This window comes from Urocampus carinirostris, chromosome 6 (genome assembly GCF_059441175.1).
Source record: "Urocampus carinirostris isolate Australia breed hairy pipefish chromosome 6, RoL_Ucar_1.0, whole genome shotgun sequence".
Lineage (NCBI taxonomy): Eukaryota > Metazoa > Chordata > Actinopteri > Syngnathiformes > Syngnathidae > Urocampus > Urocampus carinirostris.
The window spans coordinates 19289470-19309881 of record NC_142354.1 but is presented as its reverse complement, the minus strand read 5'-3'; the positions used below and the strand labels follow the sequence as shown (position 1 = coordinate 19309881).

The 20412-nt window shown below is 38.6% G+C and overlaps 1 protein-coding gene across 1 annotated transcript in view; it reads right to left on the bottom strand.

Annotated features, from left to right (window-relative positions):
• camk1a (calcium/calmodulin-dependent protein kinase Ia) overlaps positions 1–20412 on the bottom strand; it is a 39439-nt gene continuing 19027 nt past the window's right edge. The window contains exons 8-12 of the mRNA XM_088338147.1: positions 18005–18117; positions 17859–17937; positions 16310–16397; positions 16085–16247; positions 1–7151 (exon numbers count right to left, since the gene is read on the bottom strand). Of these exons, the coding sequence (XP_088194273.1) occupies positions 7048–7151; positions 16085–16247; positions 16310–16397; positions 17859–17937; positions 18005–18117 (547 nt within the window). The 3' untranslated portion in view covers positions 1–7047. The remainder of the gene's footprint in view (positions 7152–16084; positions 16248–16309; positions 16398–17858; positions 17938–18004; positions 18118–20412) is intronic.

Sequence of the window (20412 nt, the reverse complement as noted above, 5' to 3'; positions counted from 1 at the left end):
TGCATAGACAAGGAAGATTTATTCCATTTTCTGCTCTCCAGCATCGTGTTCAATAACCCATGATGCATTGCATCCATACGTTTGTAGCTCAAAACAGCTTTACAAAAAAAGGATATACAATATATACGTATATATATATTTAGTCATAATATACAAGTGCTTCTTTTAATGCTTTTTGGACGTGGTAGGATGGGTTCCAACGAACGATGACGATTTGACACGAGATGAAGCCCTTCACACACGGTTTGCATATTTTCCACGAGTTGTAGGAATACATTGCTTTTATGGTTTTTTAATGTACAAATGGGTCAAAGTATTTTTTAAGAAGCCCACCCACAAAACAATAATAGGCCAAATTCGATGAGTTTTCTCAAAAGCTCACCCGTCCATTGCTTTTCTCACTCAAAGCATTTTTACTTTATGAGTATGGCTTTAGGACCACAGTCCAAGTGTTTTTCCCTTTTATCCTTTTTTATGATTTTATTTGTTATGTACTCCTTTCCAACCAGGATGTGTACTTTTTGTATGGTTACACAACTTAAAAATGGATAAGACTCGGACAAAAGTAAGGGGAAACACATGAAAGGGGATGTCAAGCCGAAGCATTTCCGCTTTTGATTAATAATTGAATCGTTTCACAAGCAAACGATTATCATCTTCTCCGTGATATGATAAACTCGGATGCCCTTGTAGAAGAATATTAAGGTTCCTTTTTCAGTAAGCTTCAGAAGGATTTTTTCTGCAGATATTGAACTTCTTTGGTGTAAGTCGGTTGTTCTAATGGCGCATAAAAAGGAATTGCAATCTATCTCTGTGATGTTTAAAGGGACACTGTAATGTTTGGCTGCGAGCTGTCGTTGTATCGTGTAGTGCAGGGGTGTCAAACGGGCGGCCCGCAGGCCACATCAGGCCCGCGAAGGGATTAAATCCGGCCCACGAGATAACGCTGAGTGAAGCGCAAAAGAAAAACGGGCTGCAGGTTGAAATGTGTCCACTTTATGTTGCCAAAGACAGGTGCCTCTCACAAAGACGCTGTACTAGTTTTTCTTTCTCTGTCCCTCTCTGTCTCTCTCTCTCTCTTACTCCTTTTTACTCTCACTCCTTATCTCTCTCTCTTTCACTCCTATTTTTTTCATTCTTTGTTCCTCTTTGTCTCTTTCTCTCTCTGTGTCTTTTTACCTTCTTTTACTCTCTCTTCCTTTTTACCTATTCTCTCTCTCTTGCTTTCCCCTTCTCTCTTTCTAACCTCTCTTTTCTCTCCTCTTTTTTTATTTCTCTCTGGATTTCTTTCTTTTTCTCCCTCTCTTTCACTATTTCTCTCTATCTATCTCTCTCTCTGTCCCTCTATCTCTTTCTCCCTTTCTTTGTCCCACCCTCTCTCTTTTTCTCTCCTTCTTTGTCTTACTAATTTCTCTCTTTTATTTTTCTTTGTCCTCAATCTACTAGTCCGGCGCCCGAGAGAATGTTTGTCCTATCGTGTGGCCCCAGAATTAAAATGAGTTTGACGCCCCGGATGCGGTGCCTGAACTGGTTGCCAGCCAGGTGCACACAGAGACGGACAACTCACTCGCGCATTTACACCTAGGGACAATTTGGACTGGCCAATTAACCTGACATGCATGTTTTTTTTTTTGTTTTTTTTGCCCAGAGAAAACTCACGCAGGCACGGGGAGAACATGCAAACTCCACACCGGGCGGCTGTGATAGACTTGAACCCTGGACTTCCGCAATGTGAGGCTGCGCGCTAACCACCCAGCCGCTGTGCTGTCTTAATCATCTAGTAATGCTGAATAATTTACCAGCTAATCCAAATTACTGGACCTTAACTATTGATGCCAGCATTGTGGAAACAGCAGCTAGCTGCTAACACAAGCATCTTAGAATTAATATCTGCTATCAAACAAGCCCTTTTGTATCATGTTTTTCGCGATTTAGATTAAATCCTGCCCAGAGAGTAGATCAATTTTCTAAAAGATTTTTTAGGATAAATCATTAATTAAAAATTGGCCAAAAATGTGCTACCAGTAGGAGGCGCTAAATAATAGACACAATGTCCCTTTAAACACAGGGTTATTCTTAAATTACTCTACAAAACGCATATTGATGTGTTAACATTAGTCAAGGACCATTTAACATCATATCCTTTGGTTGACTTCCACTTTTAAAGCCCCAGTGTGTAATATTTTACCACTAGATGGCACTGTATTGTCTAATGCGAACGAAAACCGGGGACACAGAGCACAGCAAAGCAGAAAGTTGCCAAAAAAACAGGTCAGCGACCTTAAAGTAAGGATTGCACTATCTAAAAGAAATGCAAATTTCTCGACCTGTGATTCTTTATAAAAATCTGAATCGGTATGACAAAATGTTTTTTGTACCACTAGGAGACCCTAAATATTACGCACTGTACCTTTAATTAAGAAGTATTTAATATGATGACTCATTTTTCATCATTTACTTAGAGCGTTAACCCAAAGTACAGTAAAGAAGATAAGTCTTTCAGGGTCAGAGTTGTAGATGATACACAGGTGTTCAAATACTTCTTTGCAGCTGTGTGACACAAATAAATTGTAACTAAATCATGCATTGTGATTTCTGTATTTTTTCTTTTTAGTTTAGCTCCCTCACAGTAGACATGCACCTCTTCAAATTCTACAAAATAATTTACTGGCCTTAAAGCTGGTTCTTAAAGCTGCAAAGTCGACCAGCGCCATAAATTCATTTTCTTCTATTTTCAACTTATTGTTAGCGTAAGATTCTCAGAGAAGCATATGACAAAAAATGAGCTGCTATGAGTCAAACAATGACCTGCAGCTTTTAATATGCCCACTGGATGTCGCCAAAGCATGCAATAAAACACTTATGAAGTAGCCCTATTGCATTGATTTTCTTCAATCGGAATAATCAAATTTAGTGCTTCAAAAAGGGAGATATTACTTTGCTGTGACTCGTAAACCCCTAGTGGGTAATATTTGACCACTAAATGGTACTGTATTGTCTAATGCGAACGAAAAACAGAGTAGCAGCAAGATGCCAGGCAAACACGGAGGCAACTTCTGGGTAGGGATTCCACCATGTAAAAGAAATACAAATTTCTTGACCTATGATTTTTTTTTTAATTAACAATGGTATACCAGTTCATGTACTTTTGCCTAGTATTCAAATCAATGTGTACTTTTTTTTCTGAATGAAAGTTTTTTTGTTACCGCTAGGAGGCACTCAATATTACCAACTGTCGCTTTATTTCAAGTTTTTATTAGTACAGACGCTCCCCTACTTACAACCATTAGATTTTGTGTCGTCTGCACCTTTTTTTCAAGTACAGGACATTACTGTAGGGCTTCTTTCCGCCGCTATCGGCGTGTGAAATCCACCCCGGAGAAGAAATCCACTTCCTCTTCCAAGTTCGTGTGTAAACATTCTATACTGTATCTTCAGCACGCTAAGAAGACGTTTTTATTGTTAAATATCTTGTGCATCTATTTAATATGATTGGCGTAAAGTATAACGAAGATGCGAGCCATTTCATTTGAAATGGAAGTGGAATAAGAAAGCTTGATGCGGTTGAGAAAATGGTTGGATCGCTTTTTTTTTGGGGCCACTTTCTACCACGAAGGAGGAAGTCGTCTAACTCTTGAAGCTCATCTTACAAGAGTAAGGTAAACTCAACTTTATTTATCTTTATAGAGCATATGATTTTATGAAATGTTTATTTTTTAGTACAAAACAATACAGGTTACTTTTACAAGCCTTAAACATATATAAACCTTGAACATACAAAATATGGCACTGAAGCAACTTACGAACAAATTCAACTTAGGAACGATCGGAACGTATCTCGTTCGTAAGTAGGGCAGCGTCTGTAAATGAATATACTTGTTTGTATATTATGGTTGTTTTAAAAGCAATTGGATAAAATGCAGAAAAAAAATGGATCGGCCAATGTTATCCGTTTCCCTCATGGATTGCCGAGGTATCAGATTTAAGCCTCGTCTCAAAAGGTTTGCTGACCCCTGGCGTAGTGCGTCCCGATACTTTTGCCCACAAAGTATTTCAAACACGAATTGACCCAAAAATGATGGAATGTGTTGAGTGTAAAACAAAACGTCCACTGTAGTGTGTTTTTGTACTTTTGTCAACATTACTTTTGGTGTCACTCACTTCACATTATATAGCTGCAAAAATTACAGAAGTACATCATTGGAAATACAACAGAGTAGTAATAATAATAATAATAACAATAATAATAAGAACCATGGTTATCATCATCATCGGTGTGTAATATTTGATCATCATTCATGTAAACATATTGAATTTGACCAGGTCATGCAAACGGTAGACCGACTTCCACTAGAGGATCCACAGAACAGAGCAGGCCGAGATCCCACACTGAGATCCCGGGTAGAAAGGATCGAGCGGAGGTTTTTGGTAATTTAGAGGATGAAACATCGGAAAGGTTGTCCCTTTCCCACCTGCATTGTTTCGGCTCAGTAGCGCTGCAAGATGATCTTGGAAGGGAATCTCAGTGTGCGTCTATAAACTGAACAAAACCCCCCCAAAATAATAATAGAAAAGAAGTTTTTATGTGCCTCGACACCTTATGTGCAGAGCGGTTATTGCCGACCCAGTCTGGGCACAAGCAACAAGAAGATTTTCACGGTAAACTTTCATGCATCCATTATCTGCACCGCTTATCGTTAGTAGGGTCGCGGGGGTGCTGGAGCCCATCTCAGCTGTTATCGGGCAGTGGGCAGGGCAGGACACCTTGAACTGGTTGCTAGCTAGTCGCAGGGCACACAGGGACAGACAACTCACTCGCTCATTCACACCTAGGGACAATTTGAACCGGCCATTTAACCTGCATGCATGTTTCTGGGATGTTGGAGGAAAACGGAGCGCCAAGAGGAAACTCACACAAGCACGAGGAGAACATGCAAACTCCACACATGAAGGAACGCGCTAACCACTCAGCCGCCGTGCCGCCCCAGTTTAACTTTTGTAGGTCACAACCTTGTAGCATACTCACCAACGCTATCGTTCCATGCATTAAACCCTGAAAAAATCGACTGTTTTTTTGTTGCTTTTGTTTTCAAATTTAAGCAAGAAAAATCTTGGAGACTAGTAATTTAGTCTACGCCTGCTATATTTTTCTGCTTATATAAACCTATCCAACAATCGCATTAAGTTTAAGTATTGGTAAAAGTTTGCTACTTCTGGGTTTTACAAAGTACATGTTTATTTTTCAACCCTTCTCTTGTGTTAGGATGGCCACCATCCGTTTTGGATTTTAAACGCAAACAATAACCACTTGTTTATTACATAAAGGCTTCTTCTTCCGGAATGTCTTATTTAATGGCAGTAGCTCAGGAGGTAGAGCACTCGTCTCGGGAACGAGAGGTCGCATGTTCGATTCCCGACTCCTCCGTGTTATATGTCGAAAACGGGCAAGACGCTGAACCCCTAATACTGCGGATATGCAGGTAGTTGCTTTGCATGGCTGACGATGCTGTCGGTGTGTGAGTGTGTGTTAATGGGTAAGTGTAAAGTGCTTTGGAAAGTCTTCTTGACTTGAAAAGCACTCGATGAATGCAGACGAGAACAAAATCTAGTGATACATTTATATTGTTAGGGCTGGTTTTAACTCTGGTATAAAAACTGGACTACAAAACACTTACTAGAGCTAAAACTGGAATAATAAGTGGACATATAGACGGTCTCCTACTTACGACCATTCGAATTACGAAAAATAAGAACATTTTTTTCGGGATGTCCAAAAATATCCGCACATTGCATTAAGGTTAGATTTTGTATTGTGTGCACCTTTTTCCGAGTATAGGACATTACTGTAGTGCTTCTTCCCGCCCCTACGGTGGCGCTGTGAGAGGTCACCCAGCATCCACCCTGAGGAAGAAATCCGCTTCCTCTTCCTAGTTAGTGTGTAAACATACGTGTACTGTATCTCTAGCACGCTAAGAACTTTGACATTTTTGTTGTTTAATATGTCATGCATCCATTCAATGTAGTTGGTGTAAGGTGGAAAGAAGAGGCGAGCCGTTTCTTTTGAAATGAAAGTGAAATAAGAAAGTTTGATGTGGTTGAGAAAATAGTTGGATTGGTTTATTTTCGGCAACTTTCTACCACGGAGGAGCAAGTACCTTAACTCGTAAAGCCCATCTTCCAAAAGTAAGTTAAACTTAACTTGATTTATCTTTATAGAGCATATTATTTTATTAAACGTTTATTTTTCAGTACAAAACAATAAAGGTTAGGTATACAAGTCTTAAACATACTTATATAAACCTTAAACATACAGAATACAGCAATGAAGCAACTTACGAACAATTCAACTTACGAACTATCATCCGGATCTTGTTCGTAAGTAGGGGCAGCGTCTGTATCTGCAAAAAAGACACTAACAGTGTCATTTTTTTGCAGCACATGCATCTTAACACATACTTGCATACAAGTGCAAGGTCCTGCACACAGACTTTTACTCTAATTCTGTTATTTGCTTTAGATCGGGTAATCAATCTTGGATGTTGGCTTTGCAAATTTATATTTTCAGTTTTGACTTATTGTGCTTTTCATTTTATATACGATTTCAAGCCTTGTTCTTGAAGTAAATATCTGTGGGTCGAAATAGGAATTTTTTTCAAATGAAAAAAAAAACGATAAGCAGATGTGTTGTAATATCCCCAATTAATAGTTGCAATTGTGATCAGCAATATATTGCGACTGATCGATTATTATTAGTGCAACCCTAGCCCTTACTGTAGTTTTAATTATATATGCTTTATAGTCCAAAGCGCCTTACATATGAAAAAAAAAAATCACAAAAAACACATTTTTGCCAGTGCGCCTTATAAACCCATGCACCTTACAGTACGGTAAATACGCTAGTTAAACTAATTAGATGTGATAACTAATATGTAAACAAATGTACTCTGCATTCCTGACCAGACTGGGTGGGCATCAACCCTCCATGCACTCCCGAAGGGTTTCTATTATCATTTAGGGAGAAATCAAAATACAAACGTGAGGTTGTGTTTAGATGCGGCTGGCCGGCCTGCAGCAGTAAGTGCAGCTTCTCAGGCTGTCTCGGTCCGTGCTGCCTTCGGCGCTGCCCCGCCGCTCGTCGCTGTAGTGAGACACTGAAAATAGACAAACGAACGCCTGTCAAATTATACGTTTTACCCGGATTTTACACGCTTTTGATCAGTTCAAATTTTGTAAGGGGAAAAGGTTTACACTATGTTACAAAAGTACATTGTATTTGCTAATTGGGTTAGCAGGTTAAGGGATGATTAGAAAACCCTTGTGCAATAAAAGTTAGATAGATAGATAGATAGATACTTTGTTCATCCCCGAAGGGAAATTCACATTTCCAGCAGCATCCCTGAGCTGAGAACAATCGAGAACAATCGAAAATAACACGGGAGCTGCTGGAGTGGCTGCCATTCGTGACGGCGCCGGAAGAAAAGATTCAATTTGAATCATGTACAAACAAACAAACAATTGAATCATGTACAAACAAACAAACAAACAAAATATTCATGTTTCAATAAGTGGAGTGTTAATAAAATGGGGGGAAAATAATTTCTGATACTGATATAACCAGGTAAAACTAATTTTAAGTTACCAGAGAAGCTATAAAACTGACCTTCTTTTGAGTTAGTTAAGTATCTGGAGAATTTCATTTGTGATTGTGAATAATCCATCGAAATGGCCAGCAAAAGAGAAGTTTTATGTAAAACTCAACATTCTGTTCTTGTTTTAAGAAAGGAAGTCTATTCAATGTGAGAAATTACGAAGAGAATGAAGATCTCCCACAAGGGTGTGTATTACTCCCAGAAGAGAACAGCACAACAGGCCTGCACAACCAAGCAAGAGGACAAGTAAATTATAGAGTGGTGTAGTTTCAGAAATTAATGGCTTAGAGGTCCTCAACTTGAAGCTTCATTAACTACAGGGTTCGGACACATTTTAAATGGCCAAATTCAAGCACTTTCAAGACTAATTTTTACATTTTTCTAGGACCTTCAAAGAAAAAAATCCAGCTACAATCAAATACTAGCATAAATAAATAATAACTAGCACACACTTTATGCCATTTTGCACTGTTTCCATCTATGATCTTTTAGTGTCAATCGGGTGCTATAAACTGACATGAATTCTGCAATTCTGCTTCAACAACGCACATGCAGCTCCAATGTGTCACACTTGTTTACAAACACAGAAAAGGCTCAATAGGGGTTGGGTAATAATGGAGTTCACTGCGGAAGAAGAAAATAAAGTATTGCGTGTATAAAAAAAGAAAAATGAGTCAAATTTGGACACATTTTAATGATATTGATTGCTCTGAAGCAGTGCACATCCAATCTTTCAATCCTAGAGACTGGTGATCCTTTGCTTTCTGTTTTCCTTTTTTAATTTACATTTTTTTGCGTATTTTTAAGAAAATCTGTGTCTAAATTGGTCAAAATAGAATTGTAAAGTGTTATTTTTTTTAGATTTGATCATTTATTTATCACTGAAGATTTAATATTTTTAGTTTGTATTTTATTGTTTTGTATTTTTAGGGATTTTGTGTTGCCGTTCGACTTTAAATCTGCTCAGTGTGTGAAAATATACTATTTTACTTTTTTGTAGATCTCTGAATATTTCAATTTATATTTCATGTGTATTTCCGGGATCCCCTGCCAAATACATAAAATTACTAATTGCTGGATTATTTGGTGCATTCTGTTCGCTTATTTTCTTATTAATTTATTATTATTATAATAACTTACTGCTAGGGTGAGGGAGTAGCTCAGGAGGTAGAGGGCTCGCTCGTCTTGGAACCGAGGCAAGAGTCCTTGGGGCAAGACACTAAGTCTCTAATGCCCCTGGTAGGCATGGCTGCCTCTGGCCATTAATGTGTGAGTGTGTGTGTGAATGAGTAAGAGTGAAGCACATTGTAAAGTGCTTTGGGTGTCGTGATTGCCTAAGTGGAGTCACCTGGGCAATCGTTTGGCACGCTGGAGCGCGCTTCCTGATTGGCTGACGTTCTCCACTTAAGCTGTCTGCGTCCAGAGATGGACGTTCGAGTGTACTCTTCGTATCCCTGAGTGTTTCTCCAGACTACAAGGTACCCACGACTCCTCTTGCCTGATTCATGCCTGCCTCTCGTTTTTTGATCTATTTCCGTTCCACGTTTTGCGACCTACTCTCCCGCCCCTGCCATCGACTAACCCGCTAAGCTGCACCTTCCGTCTCCCGTCACGGAGCTGCCATTCTGCCCGAAGAGGCTGACGACAAACAAGCGCCGACGTCCCAAGCCAGCTCCAACAACTCTTTCAAATAAAAACTCTGAAACTAACGCTATTGGATCCGAGAGTCTGTTCTGGTCCCTGACATTGGGAGGTCTTCAGTGACTTGAAAAGCACTATATACTGTAAATGCAGACCATTTAGCATTCATTATTATTGATAATATATCAGTGAAAAAAATTCTGAGAAGCCATCCTTTATCTGCACCACTTATCCTCAGTAGGATCGCGGGGGTGCTAGAGCCCATCCTAGCTATCTTCGGGCAATGGACAGGGGGACACGATGAATCTGTCCACATGACAACTCCATAATGAAGAAACCCTGAGAAGGGACCGCACATGAGGTAATCCTCCTTCCAGGACGACCAGGCTGCAATGGATTTTGCAATACACAGTGTAGGTCATTCCTAAGCTATAGAACAGTAATGTTCAACCACTGTGCCGCGACACACTAGAGATCGTCAGGTGCGTCGTGAGAAATTATCCAATGTCACTTTTTAAAATTTGAAATTTTATAAAACATTTATGAATCATTTTCAGCAAATATTATGTCATTGTCAAGTGTCTGTGCTGTAAAAACTGGGGGTATTATAAATTATATTGTAATTAAACATACGGTTCAGTGTCATTTTATAACACTTTTGGTTAGTGGTGTGCCGCAAAATTTTTCCAATGTAAAAAACATGCCCTGACTCAAAGAAGGTTAAAAAACACTGCTATAGAATATAAGTGTGTTTTAAGCCTAGACATTGTAACAGTTCCACTAAGAGATTTCATGTTGACATTAAAAAAATACTTTTCTGATTCAACAAACATGTTATAAACACTGTGAAAAATACTAATTGTTGCAAATCTGAAATTCTGAGGTTACACTTTAATATTTGACTGTCTCAAACAGTTTCCCATGCTTATCAAGCAAAAAAAAAACGTTTTTCCGTCTTAGGCGGTGGCCATCTTGCCACTTGTTGATTGGAAATGGTTCAAGGTTCAAATGACAACCAATCACAACTCTGCTTCAGAGCGGGTTAGTTGTGATTGGCTGCTGTTCAAGCCAACTGTCTACAATGAGTTGATTAAAATTTGAAAATTAAAAAATAATTACAAGAATATTTAATGTTGACTTTGAGGTTATGCCTTCTTTGACAGATAACATTGAAAAAAAATGTGTTTGTAAGGTTTGTAATCGCTTAAAGGGGATTTGCAATCATTAGGGGAGCAATCGGCTGACAGGTATGCAAAGGCCAGTAAGCAAATGTGCATGTTCCTACATAAAAGCTGTAGGTGGCAGTATAACGCTTCAAAATTTGACTTGCTTAAAGAAACTGGTAGCAGTGACTTACATTGCTCCTAAATAAATTACATTATTTATTCCATCAGGTTGGACTAAAATACTCCCAAGAGTTGATTTCCTTTAATTTATAGATGATCTACTGCATTCTCCATGAATGTGAAGCCTTTGTGTTGCCCTGTTAAACTAACCTGACATTTATAACCGATAAAACTAGTTGATGTCGCTTCAACATGAATCATGATTTGACTTTTTTGTCCAAATTGTATTAAATTTTATTATAAGTCACCTTGGAATGCACGAGAACAAATTTAAATCCTCTGTTTGTTTGGAGCAAACCAAAGTGATGATGGCGAGCCAGTTTAGGGAATTTACTTCATTCGTGAACATATATTGTATTTATTTGTTTAATTTGGGGGGGGGGCATAAACTTATACAAGTAAACATTGATGGGGAACAGGACGAGGATATGTAAATTGGGTACTTATATGATGAGTTTTATCATTACATAAAAGTGGCAGTATTATACTGCAAAAAATACAATAAAGGATCTTCTGTTGACTGATATATTTTATTATGTGAAGTGTTCTATTTATTTTTTTGTATATTAAAATATGTATATACATGTTTTACTGTGGTTTTTTTGCATGGTGGGGTTAAAGGATTTAAAGAATAGTAAAATGTGAACACGGATAATAAATAGGCATTAAAATAAGAAAAATAAAGTTTTTTGTATGAAATTAGAACAATAATTCTTTTTTTTATACCATCATCCGTTTTTAAATATTTTATTTATTTCTTAATTCTTTTTTTCCAGGTTTTTTTTCATGTAAAGGAAACATTCCCAAACACCTTAAAATAATATTTGATTTGAGAAAAAAAATATCTATTTTTTTGGTAAATACAGGTGGGTTTTTGTTTTTTTGATACTTTTTAACCTTTATTTGTTGTTTGTAATGTTCCTTTTACGCCACATTTTTGTATTCCCATAACGGCCACATGATAGCGACAAACATCATATACTGTAAATTAAAAAAGTGGATAGTATCCTGAAATCATTTTAAAATCTATTTCGAATCAATAGTGCGATGTAGCAGCAGGATTGTTTTTGAAATTATAATTTGACAGTACAGAAGTTAATTGTGAAAAATAAAACTTTTGTAAAAAACAGTACTCCTTTTAGTGCTTACACCTGTAAATATGGTTGGTTCTTTGGTTTTGATACTATATATGTGCGGCCCTTTGAGACTAAACATGACTTGACTATATCTGAAAATAAAGAAATCCTAAGACAAAGAGAGAAGGCTTTGGCAACATCAAGTGGCCATATTTCAACCTGCAGCTCGTTTTTCTTTTGCGCTTCCCTCAGAGTTGTCTTGCAGACCGGATTCCATCCCTTAGCGGGCCTGATATGGCCCCCGGACCGCCTGTTTGATAGCACTGATTTACCAGTTTACGTGTGTTTTAGCTCTCAATTGGTTACCGATTTAATAACATCGCTATTGTTTGAAAACATAAAACAGGCCCACACAGTTTTGGATTGTCGACAGCAGTTGTGTCAAACATACAGCATGCGGGCCAGATACCCGTTGGCTGATTTAATCTGGCCTTCCATAAATTTCTGAGCTTTTCTAAAAGAAGAAGCCAGTCTCTTGGTCATTTATATCAAAAGTTATGTTGTTTTTTTTCAATATATTCAAACCAAATGCTCTCTCCGGCCACAAGAAGGCACTGTTAAGTTTGTCAAGCCTGGTGAGTTGGTTCAGGTGTAAACCAGGTAGCACATTCCATGCCACCCCTGAAAATATTATGAGTAAATGTGTTGTGTTTAGAAATGATTTCTTGTCAGCTCTGATTCTGATATGTCTGGTAGTCATAAAATATGGGCATTGTTATAAAGTATAACACTGAAAAAAAACAAAGCTAAACATTTTGATATGACATTCTTTTACTGATCCCGCTTGAAAACAGAATTTCTGGATCCGGCCCCAGTACCAAACTGAGTTTGACATCCCTGGTCTAAAGTCAGACCAACTCAGAAGCCAACCAGGCTCACAGTACAGACCATTTTTTACTACGTAGCCCCTTCGGAATTGATGAATCCAGTGAGGACAATTGAGCAGGGTAAACATAATAAAGTCCGTAATTATAAAATAGATTAGCATGTTAATGACCCCTTGATCCGTCACATCCCATCAGCTTTGAATTATTGACTTGTTTCGGGTTGAGAGCGGAACCATTGTGAGCTGACATCTCGTCGCTGTGCGTTCATTAATTTTGCGTTTTACTGCAGCAAGCAATGTCTCCTCCGTCACATTTAATGGCGCGTTCCGTAATTACATAGAAGCAAGTCGCGCTTTTTTTCTTATTTAGTGCCACTTGAGAATCAATTTGTCTTGTTGGTTTTACGACACGAGTAAGGGATGCGAACTGTGTTGGGAGCAGAGGCTTGTAGAGTAGCCAAACCTTTTACTCAACTACTGTTACCTCAGAATAATATTACTCAAGTAGAAGTAAAAGTTGTCATCCGAATACTTACTTAAAAGTAAAAAAGTACATGGTGAAAAAGTACTGAGTAACTGTAGCAACGTCGTATTTATCTCCAAACGGAAAGGCAGCTTCAGCGACAGACTGCTGTCACAGTCTTGTTCCATGGACAGACTGAGATTATTTCTTTCTCATGCCATGAGGCTCTTTAACACCACCCGGGGGAGTAAAAGCCCACATTAAACCATACCCCCACATTGCATGTTACCCTATTTTTATTACAGTGTGTATTTTATGTAGCACTATTTAAATACTCTATATCAGCACGTTACATTAGGTATTTATATATTATATATATTGTTTTATTTGCAAAACAAGGATACTGCTGGAAGTGTGAATTTCCCTACGGGGATGAATAAAGTATCTATCTATCTATCTATCTATTTATCTATCTATCTATCTATCTATCTATCTATCTATCTATCTATCTATCTATCTACCTTTATTGATTTATTTTTAAAACAAATGTTTAAAGTCCATCCCATACACAAAAAAAATTAAAAAATTCATTTAAAAGTAGATTAAAATAATCAACGTAAATTTAAGTGCTTTATAAACCATTAGCAGTGTTTGAAATTACGTCTGCACGGACGCCCACGGCGTACATCTTTTACATCGGACGTAAAATTTACAGAGTCTCCACTCGGGTGGCCGCCAACTTTTTCAAGAAAAAAAAAAGGAAAGATTTTTTTTTTGTTTTTGTTTTTTTTTTTTCAAATCAAAAGTTTGCTTTATTCCGCTTTCAAAAAATTTCGGAATTTCGGTTTGTTTAGCAATTTGATACTCGGCAGCCGTTTAGAAACCCGCGGTGAATAACTTCGTGCTTCCGAACTTTCCCGAGCGTTATAAGGTCGCGCATTTGCATTACCTTTTCCAAAGTAGACGCACAGAGAACACAAGAAAAATTGATTAGTGGTTAGGAATCAAGCCAAAACTTCAGCCCCAGAAGAAAGATTCAAAAGAAGCTAACAAAATTGATGACGTACATTAAAAGCATCGTGACTTGTAGCAGACGCAAACATTGCATGAATGAAGATGTGAGGCCAGGGGTGCTCCTCCTCTTCTTTGTTTTTATAGTCGGTATTGCTAAGCGACATTTTCCATCTGTAACCACGTAATGAGGCTGCTACGTTTGATTGGTTAAACATGGCAGAGCCTACCGGAGGTCTTCATCAAAATAAATGGGCCTTAGCGGAGACAAACAGACGCCTACTTACGTGGAGGGGATTTATCACGTAACGACTTCAATGTTGCCAAATGTAAGAGAGTAAAACCGCTGTTTGTCCTTCACAAATTTACTCAAGTAAAAGTAAAAGTATAGGGACATAAAAATACTCCTAGAAGTACAAAATTTCCCAAAACTTACTCAAGTAAATGTAACGGGGTAAATGTACTCCATTACGCGTAACAAAGAAATTGAATGCAATTACTTTTCCCGGTTACGAGTACTATCCTGCATTATAATTATCATTTGTAACGCAACGCCCCAAAAATATTGCGTCCCTTTTCACTATGCAATCATAAAAATAATAGTGTCCTGTGTTCAAACAGCCCTGCCTTCGTTCACGAAGTAACATACAATGCTCAATTTTCCAGCAACACAACACGGTAAATCCTTCTCTGCTGGCCTAAAAAGTATCTGAATTATGTCCATCCATCCATTATCTGCACCACTAATCCTCAGTAGGGTCGCAGGGGTGCTGGAGCCCATTCCAGCTCTTTTCAGGGGACACCCTGAACTGGTTTCCAGCCAGTCGCAGGGCACACAGAGACAGACAATTTACTTGCTCATTTTCACCTAGGGACAATTTGGACCGGCCAATTAACCTGAAATGCATGTTTTTGGAATGTGGGAGGGAACCAGAGTGCCCGGAGGAAACCGGAGTGCCCGGAGGAAACCCACGCAAGCACGGGGAGAACATGCAGACTCCACTAAGGAAGGTTCAATCTTATGACCTCAGAACTGTGCCGCCCACGCGCTAACCGCTCCAGTACATTTTTAAAAATTCCAAATTGTCCGTAAACTTCCTTTCATTATTTCTCCCTGGTTGCGCTGCTCCTAGATGAGTGCTTTCATATTTAACCATTTAGCAATCACATTTCAACCATTAGTTGTTGCTAGGCTCAGAAATCTACCCGGAGGCCTCCACAAATAATCTTGAAGGCCGTGTCCTGTAACATTAGTCTTAAAGAAAGCTGTTTATTTAGCCAATCAGATTCTGAGTCGGCTTCTGAATACCAGCTAGAGAAACGTCGCTGATTTCACAAACTATGATTGGCAGGGGGGGCGGTAGTCCACCAAAGCGATCACGCAAACAGCTAAAATTGAAAATAAGAGCTGCACAACATTACAATCGACATTGTGTTGATTTAATAGCGAAAAGTCGGAACACTCCGAAGCGAGCGAGCATTACACAAGTGGCAGAAGGTTTAGCTCGGTTTATGGCAAAGTCGTCCGCCACTTTTAGCTTAGAGGTGAGATCTTACCCCGAGCCCGAAATTTGTATCGTTGGGGTCGGGCCAAGCTCTCTCGCTGCCCTTTTTATTTATTATTTACCCGTGATTGTTTTTCTTGTCTCTGTTTTATACAGTCTTGTTATACTTTGATTTTGTTACAAAAGACATGCTTTGCATGTTGCACTGCATGGGACCCTACGTTTTTGAAAACAAAATTAATATGGAGTGTCTCAGCTGTGCTATTTTGCAAAATCTCAGGATTGCACGATCCGAAAAAATGCAAAGGGTTCATCGCTTCCACTGGTTGGTGTACACCTATCTCTAAGCAGTTTGAGGGGGGCAGCTTCAATGTGAGTAAATACAGTAATATGTAATTAGATAGTTACTTTCAGAGTAACAAGCCATTACCTTTTAAATGAAGTAACTAATAACTGTAACTACTGTTTTTCATTAACGGTTTCTGAATATTCAATATTCAAACTCACAACTCTCGTTTTCGCCATTCCCCAACTCGTCGTCCTCTTCTTCCTCGGGCAGCAGGAGTCCGTGGCAGGGGCTGGTGGGGGTGATCTGGCTCGGCCCCTCCACGCTGGTGCCGAGCTGCAGCCTTCGCATGTGCCGCACTACCGCCGTGGCGTTGAACGCTTGCTAGAGAAGAAAATAATTTAAAGTGCACTTTGTTGACTTTTTCCATCAAAAAAATCACCAACCTTCCACTTGCTTTTAGCAAAGTTCTTCTTGATTTGTGCGCTAACAGACTCATGGATGTTCTTGTCGAGAGCCGTGTCTCCACAGATCCTGAAGAAGCAGACCATCACATTACTATTTTCTTCGTTCTTTATAGCAGACACACTCTAAGGCAGGGGTTTGGAACGCCAGGTATCTCTTTTCATCTGTTAATCTAAAATAAGGGCTGTGGTAATCTCTGTATCGTTCCAATGTTGGTGTACGCGAAGCCAAAGCGACAAAGTTGACTCTACTTTCGGCTCAGACTATATTTCAAGGCAAATTTCAACTACAGTTTACAGTCAAGGTTTTATATCAACAGACCCCATTTTTGTTGTACTGTTCTATGGAATCCTGTATCTGGATGCTCATTAAACAAGGTATGTTCATTGTTGAGACACTTAAAGATGAAAACCCACAGAACTAACTCTACACACCTGAAAAAGCCAGCCAGGTACCTAGAGTAATTTGATTGGGTGAGTGATAGAGATTGGTGGATCGCTGCACACATAGCGCATAGCTTAATAAATCCATATCCTTCTCATTTATAGTAGTTTGTGACACTTTTACAAGAAAACTTTGCTGATATCTTGTTTTGAAACCATAATTTATGACAAGTGACGGTCAAAAGCCTCAACTGTCTTAAGTAACTGCGAGAGAGAGATTCATTTTAGGTGGTATATTTGTTGAAATGGGACAGTTTGTGCTTTCAGTCTTTCTTTTTAAAGAAAAATGTACAGAATTCAAAAAGGCTTGAAAAGGTAATATCTAAAAACATGTATAGGATGCTTTTGTTTTGGATGCTGTTAGTTGTTAGTTTATGTTGATTAGGGGCAAATGTCACAGGTTATTTAACTTCTTTCTGTCCTCTTTTTCGGAAACTGAACTGAGAGTCAACTATTGATACCGATAATGTGATATGTAATGTAGTAATTGGTACCGATAATGCTAGTAAATGAAATTCCTATTCCTCTGCAAAAATTGGTGGATCATTTTAAACAATTTTATTGAAAAGTCAATATGACATTTTTCTTTATATTCAATTTAATTCATGGCAATGAATTATTACAGGAATTTCTGATTCCTGTCTGTTTAATGTCCACAACAAAAAAAGATAACGCCAGTTTTTGACACCCTTGCAAGTACTGATATTTTGAAAGGGCTGCAGTCTGCATTGATAGAATTATATAACTTAAAATATAGTTGAATAATTGTATTTTCATAGGCAGCTGAGTAGTTAGCGTGTCCGGGTCACAGTTCTGAGGTCAATGGACCAGCTTTCCTGTGCGGAGTTTGCATGTTCTTTCCGTGCTTGTTTGAGTTTCCTCCGGGAGCTCCGGTTTCCCCCCACATTTCCAAAAACATGCATGTCGGGTCGATTGGCCTGTCCAAAATGTCCCTAGGTATGAGTGTGCGTATGAATGGTTGTCTGCCCCTGTGTGCCCTGCGTCTGGCTGGCTACCAGTTCAGGGTTTCCCCTGCCCACTGCCCGAGGACAGCTGAGATGGGCTCCCGCAGTATTTGTCTTCCTACCATGGATGCTGGAGGGCATGTTCGCATGTGTATCTTTTGGAAGGATCTTTCTCCATCATGTGGCAAATGAAGTCTTTGGCTAAACAAAAATAAGTTGTGTTTATGATCTCACTTCATGTGCTACAAATAATAACACCGGCTAATACCTGAATCGGAAATGTCGTCCCAGTACGGGGAGTCAAATTCGTACTCCGCTTTCAGGATTTGCTCAAACAACTTTGCGTCGTTCTCGTCGTAGAATGGAGGATACCCACAAAGTCTAAAGGGGTGTTAAAAAAAATCATATACACCGTCATCAAGGGATCACATTTCATTCTTTACAGAGTTAATACTACTACTTTTGATAACTTTCTAAAAAGTATACACTTCATTCTGCTCCATTACACTGATTCCAATCATACACATGTTTATTCAGGGTTCTTACAGCTTAAGGCAGGTTAAATTCAAGACTTTTTAAGACTTTTTAATACCTTTTGAAATCAAATTCAAGAGCAGATTGACGAAAAAAGACAATGTATACAAATAAAACAAAAGCAATTCATAAGAAGGATGTTTACAGTACCTAATGGATCCTTAGTCAAAACTGGCAGATTCCAAAGAACTCTTCAGCAACATTCATGAAGCATTTTTATGATAATTTAAGAAAAAATACTTTTTGGTCCACTGTAAACTATTTTTAAAATGTAATACTGCGATATTCAAGAACAATTTTGAGTGTAGCATCATAAACACACATACTTGGAAAAATAATCTTGACTCTTGGATGAGGACAATTGATAAACATTACTATGTTTCCATTTTAAAGACCTTTGAAAATGGGATTTAAGACATTTTAATGCCAATTAAGGCCTTATTTTTAGACTAATGAATTCAATGCTTTTTAAAATTTTCAAAGATCAGCGGAAACCCTATTGTGAGCCCACGTTTTAATTGGAAAAAATTCTAGTTACCGAGACTGTTATAGTCTATATGTTAGCATGTTCTCAAATGTTAATTCTCATACAAGAAAAAACAGGAAAACGTTTCATATTTGGACATGTTTTCAGTTTATTTGTTATTGACAGATATTCCTCCGTCTTTTAGCATAACATATTTGCTAGCATCTTAGCATGCAGTCATTCTGTAATACAAAAATTACTTAATGGAGTTGATAACACGTGTATTATTAGCCATGTTTTTATGTGCACAATGATGTCTATTTCCACTATGATGTCTATGTTTGCACCAATGCATATGCTGACTATTTTTTTTTTTGCACTATGATGACTTTGCACCAAATGCAATATTGCACAACCCTTACGATACCAACGGTATCACGACAACACTGTTTGTAACATCCCACATGCCGACATTTATTGTGTAAATACCATGTAAATTATACTTATAGCCTTATCCCCCTTGTTTTATAACCTTATCTTCTCTGTTCCTTTATCTTCTTGGCTCATACCTCACTGTGAATGTGTAAAACTGGAGTGTCATGCCCAATTTCGTTGTCACAATATGTTAACCCATTTTGTAACGATGACAATAAAGGTATATTCTATCCTATTCTATTCTATGTTTTATTTGGTATTATAGTAAGTAAGTATGCGATAAGATTTGCAATTTAAATATCTTTTTTTCAATCAAAGCCTCAGCATGTCTTTAGTTCAGGTTGCTATTTTGCTTTTTTTAAGCTTAGCATAATGGTAGAAAGCTAACATTTAACCACATTTCATTACATTTAGTACCCCCACTTGGAACCAGTATGTTGTCAGAACAGGTAGGCATTTTGCCATTTGCTAGCTCACCATAAATTTTGTGGGTAGCAATTCTACAATTCTCCGCCGAATTAGTAGCCCAACGTGCACCATTACGTTGCCTATTCACCTTGCTGTTTTACAACTAATAGCTCGGTAATATTTAATCCTTTTTTTTTTCAGAACAAATAGCATACCTCTCTACCTCAGCAAATTTCTCCCCATGTTATGTTTGTGATTCCCCCCTTATTATGCAACAATAAACCGTACAAATACAACACAAAACCTATTTACTCACAACAAGACAGACTACGTAGTATAACGCGACAATACTGTATTAGCAATATATAATTTCACGATTACCGAATGGAATCACCCGCGCCCATTCATTTGGCTCCTTGTCCCTATTTAAATCCTGTCCTGTCACTCTCCTGGGGTCAGTCCGTCTGTGAACCTCAAGGAAAGTCTTTTTCGACCCTGACTCCTTCCTGTCCCGTTTTTGCTCCTGTTTTTCCACCTGTCCGTTCCTGATCTGCCCCGTCTGTCTCCGGCTACGACCTTTTGATCCTGACCACGTCTGCTCTCCCGTCCTGGCTTACGACCCGTTTTTGTTCCCGACCATGTCTGCTCTCCTGTCCCGGCTATCGACCTGTTTTTCCATCCCTGACACTGCCATCGTCCGCTATGGAAGATCCACTTCCGTAGTCGGATCAAAATCTGATTGCGAGAGCGACTTGCTTCCCGTGTCCAGCGAGCATCGGATCGCGGGCGCTGCCATTCCTCTTCCTATATTTTAATAAAATTGTGAGAATACG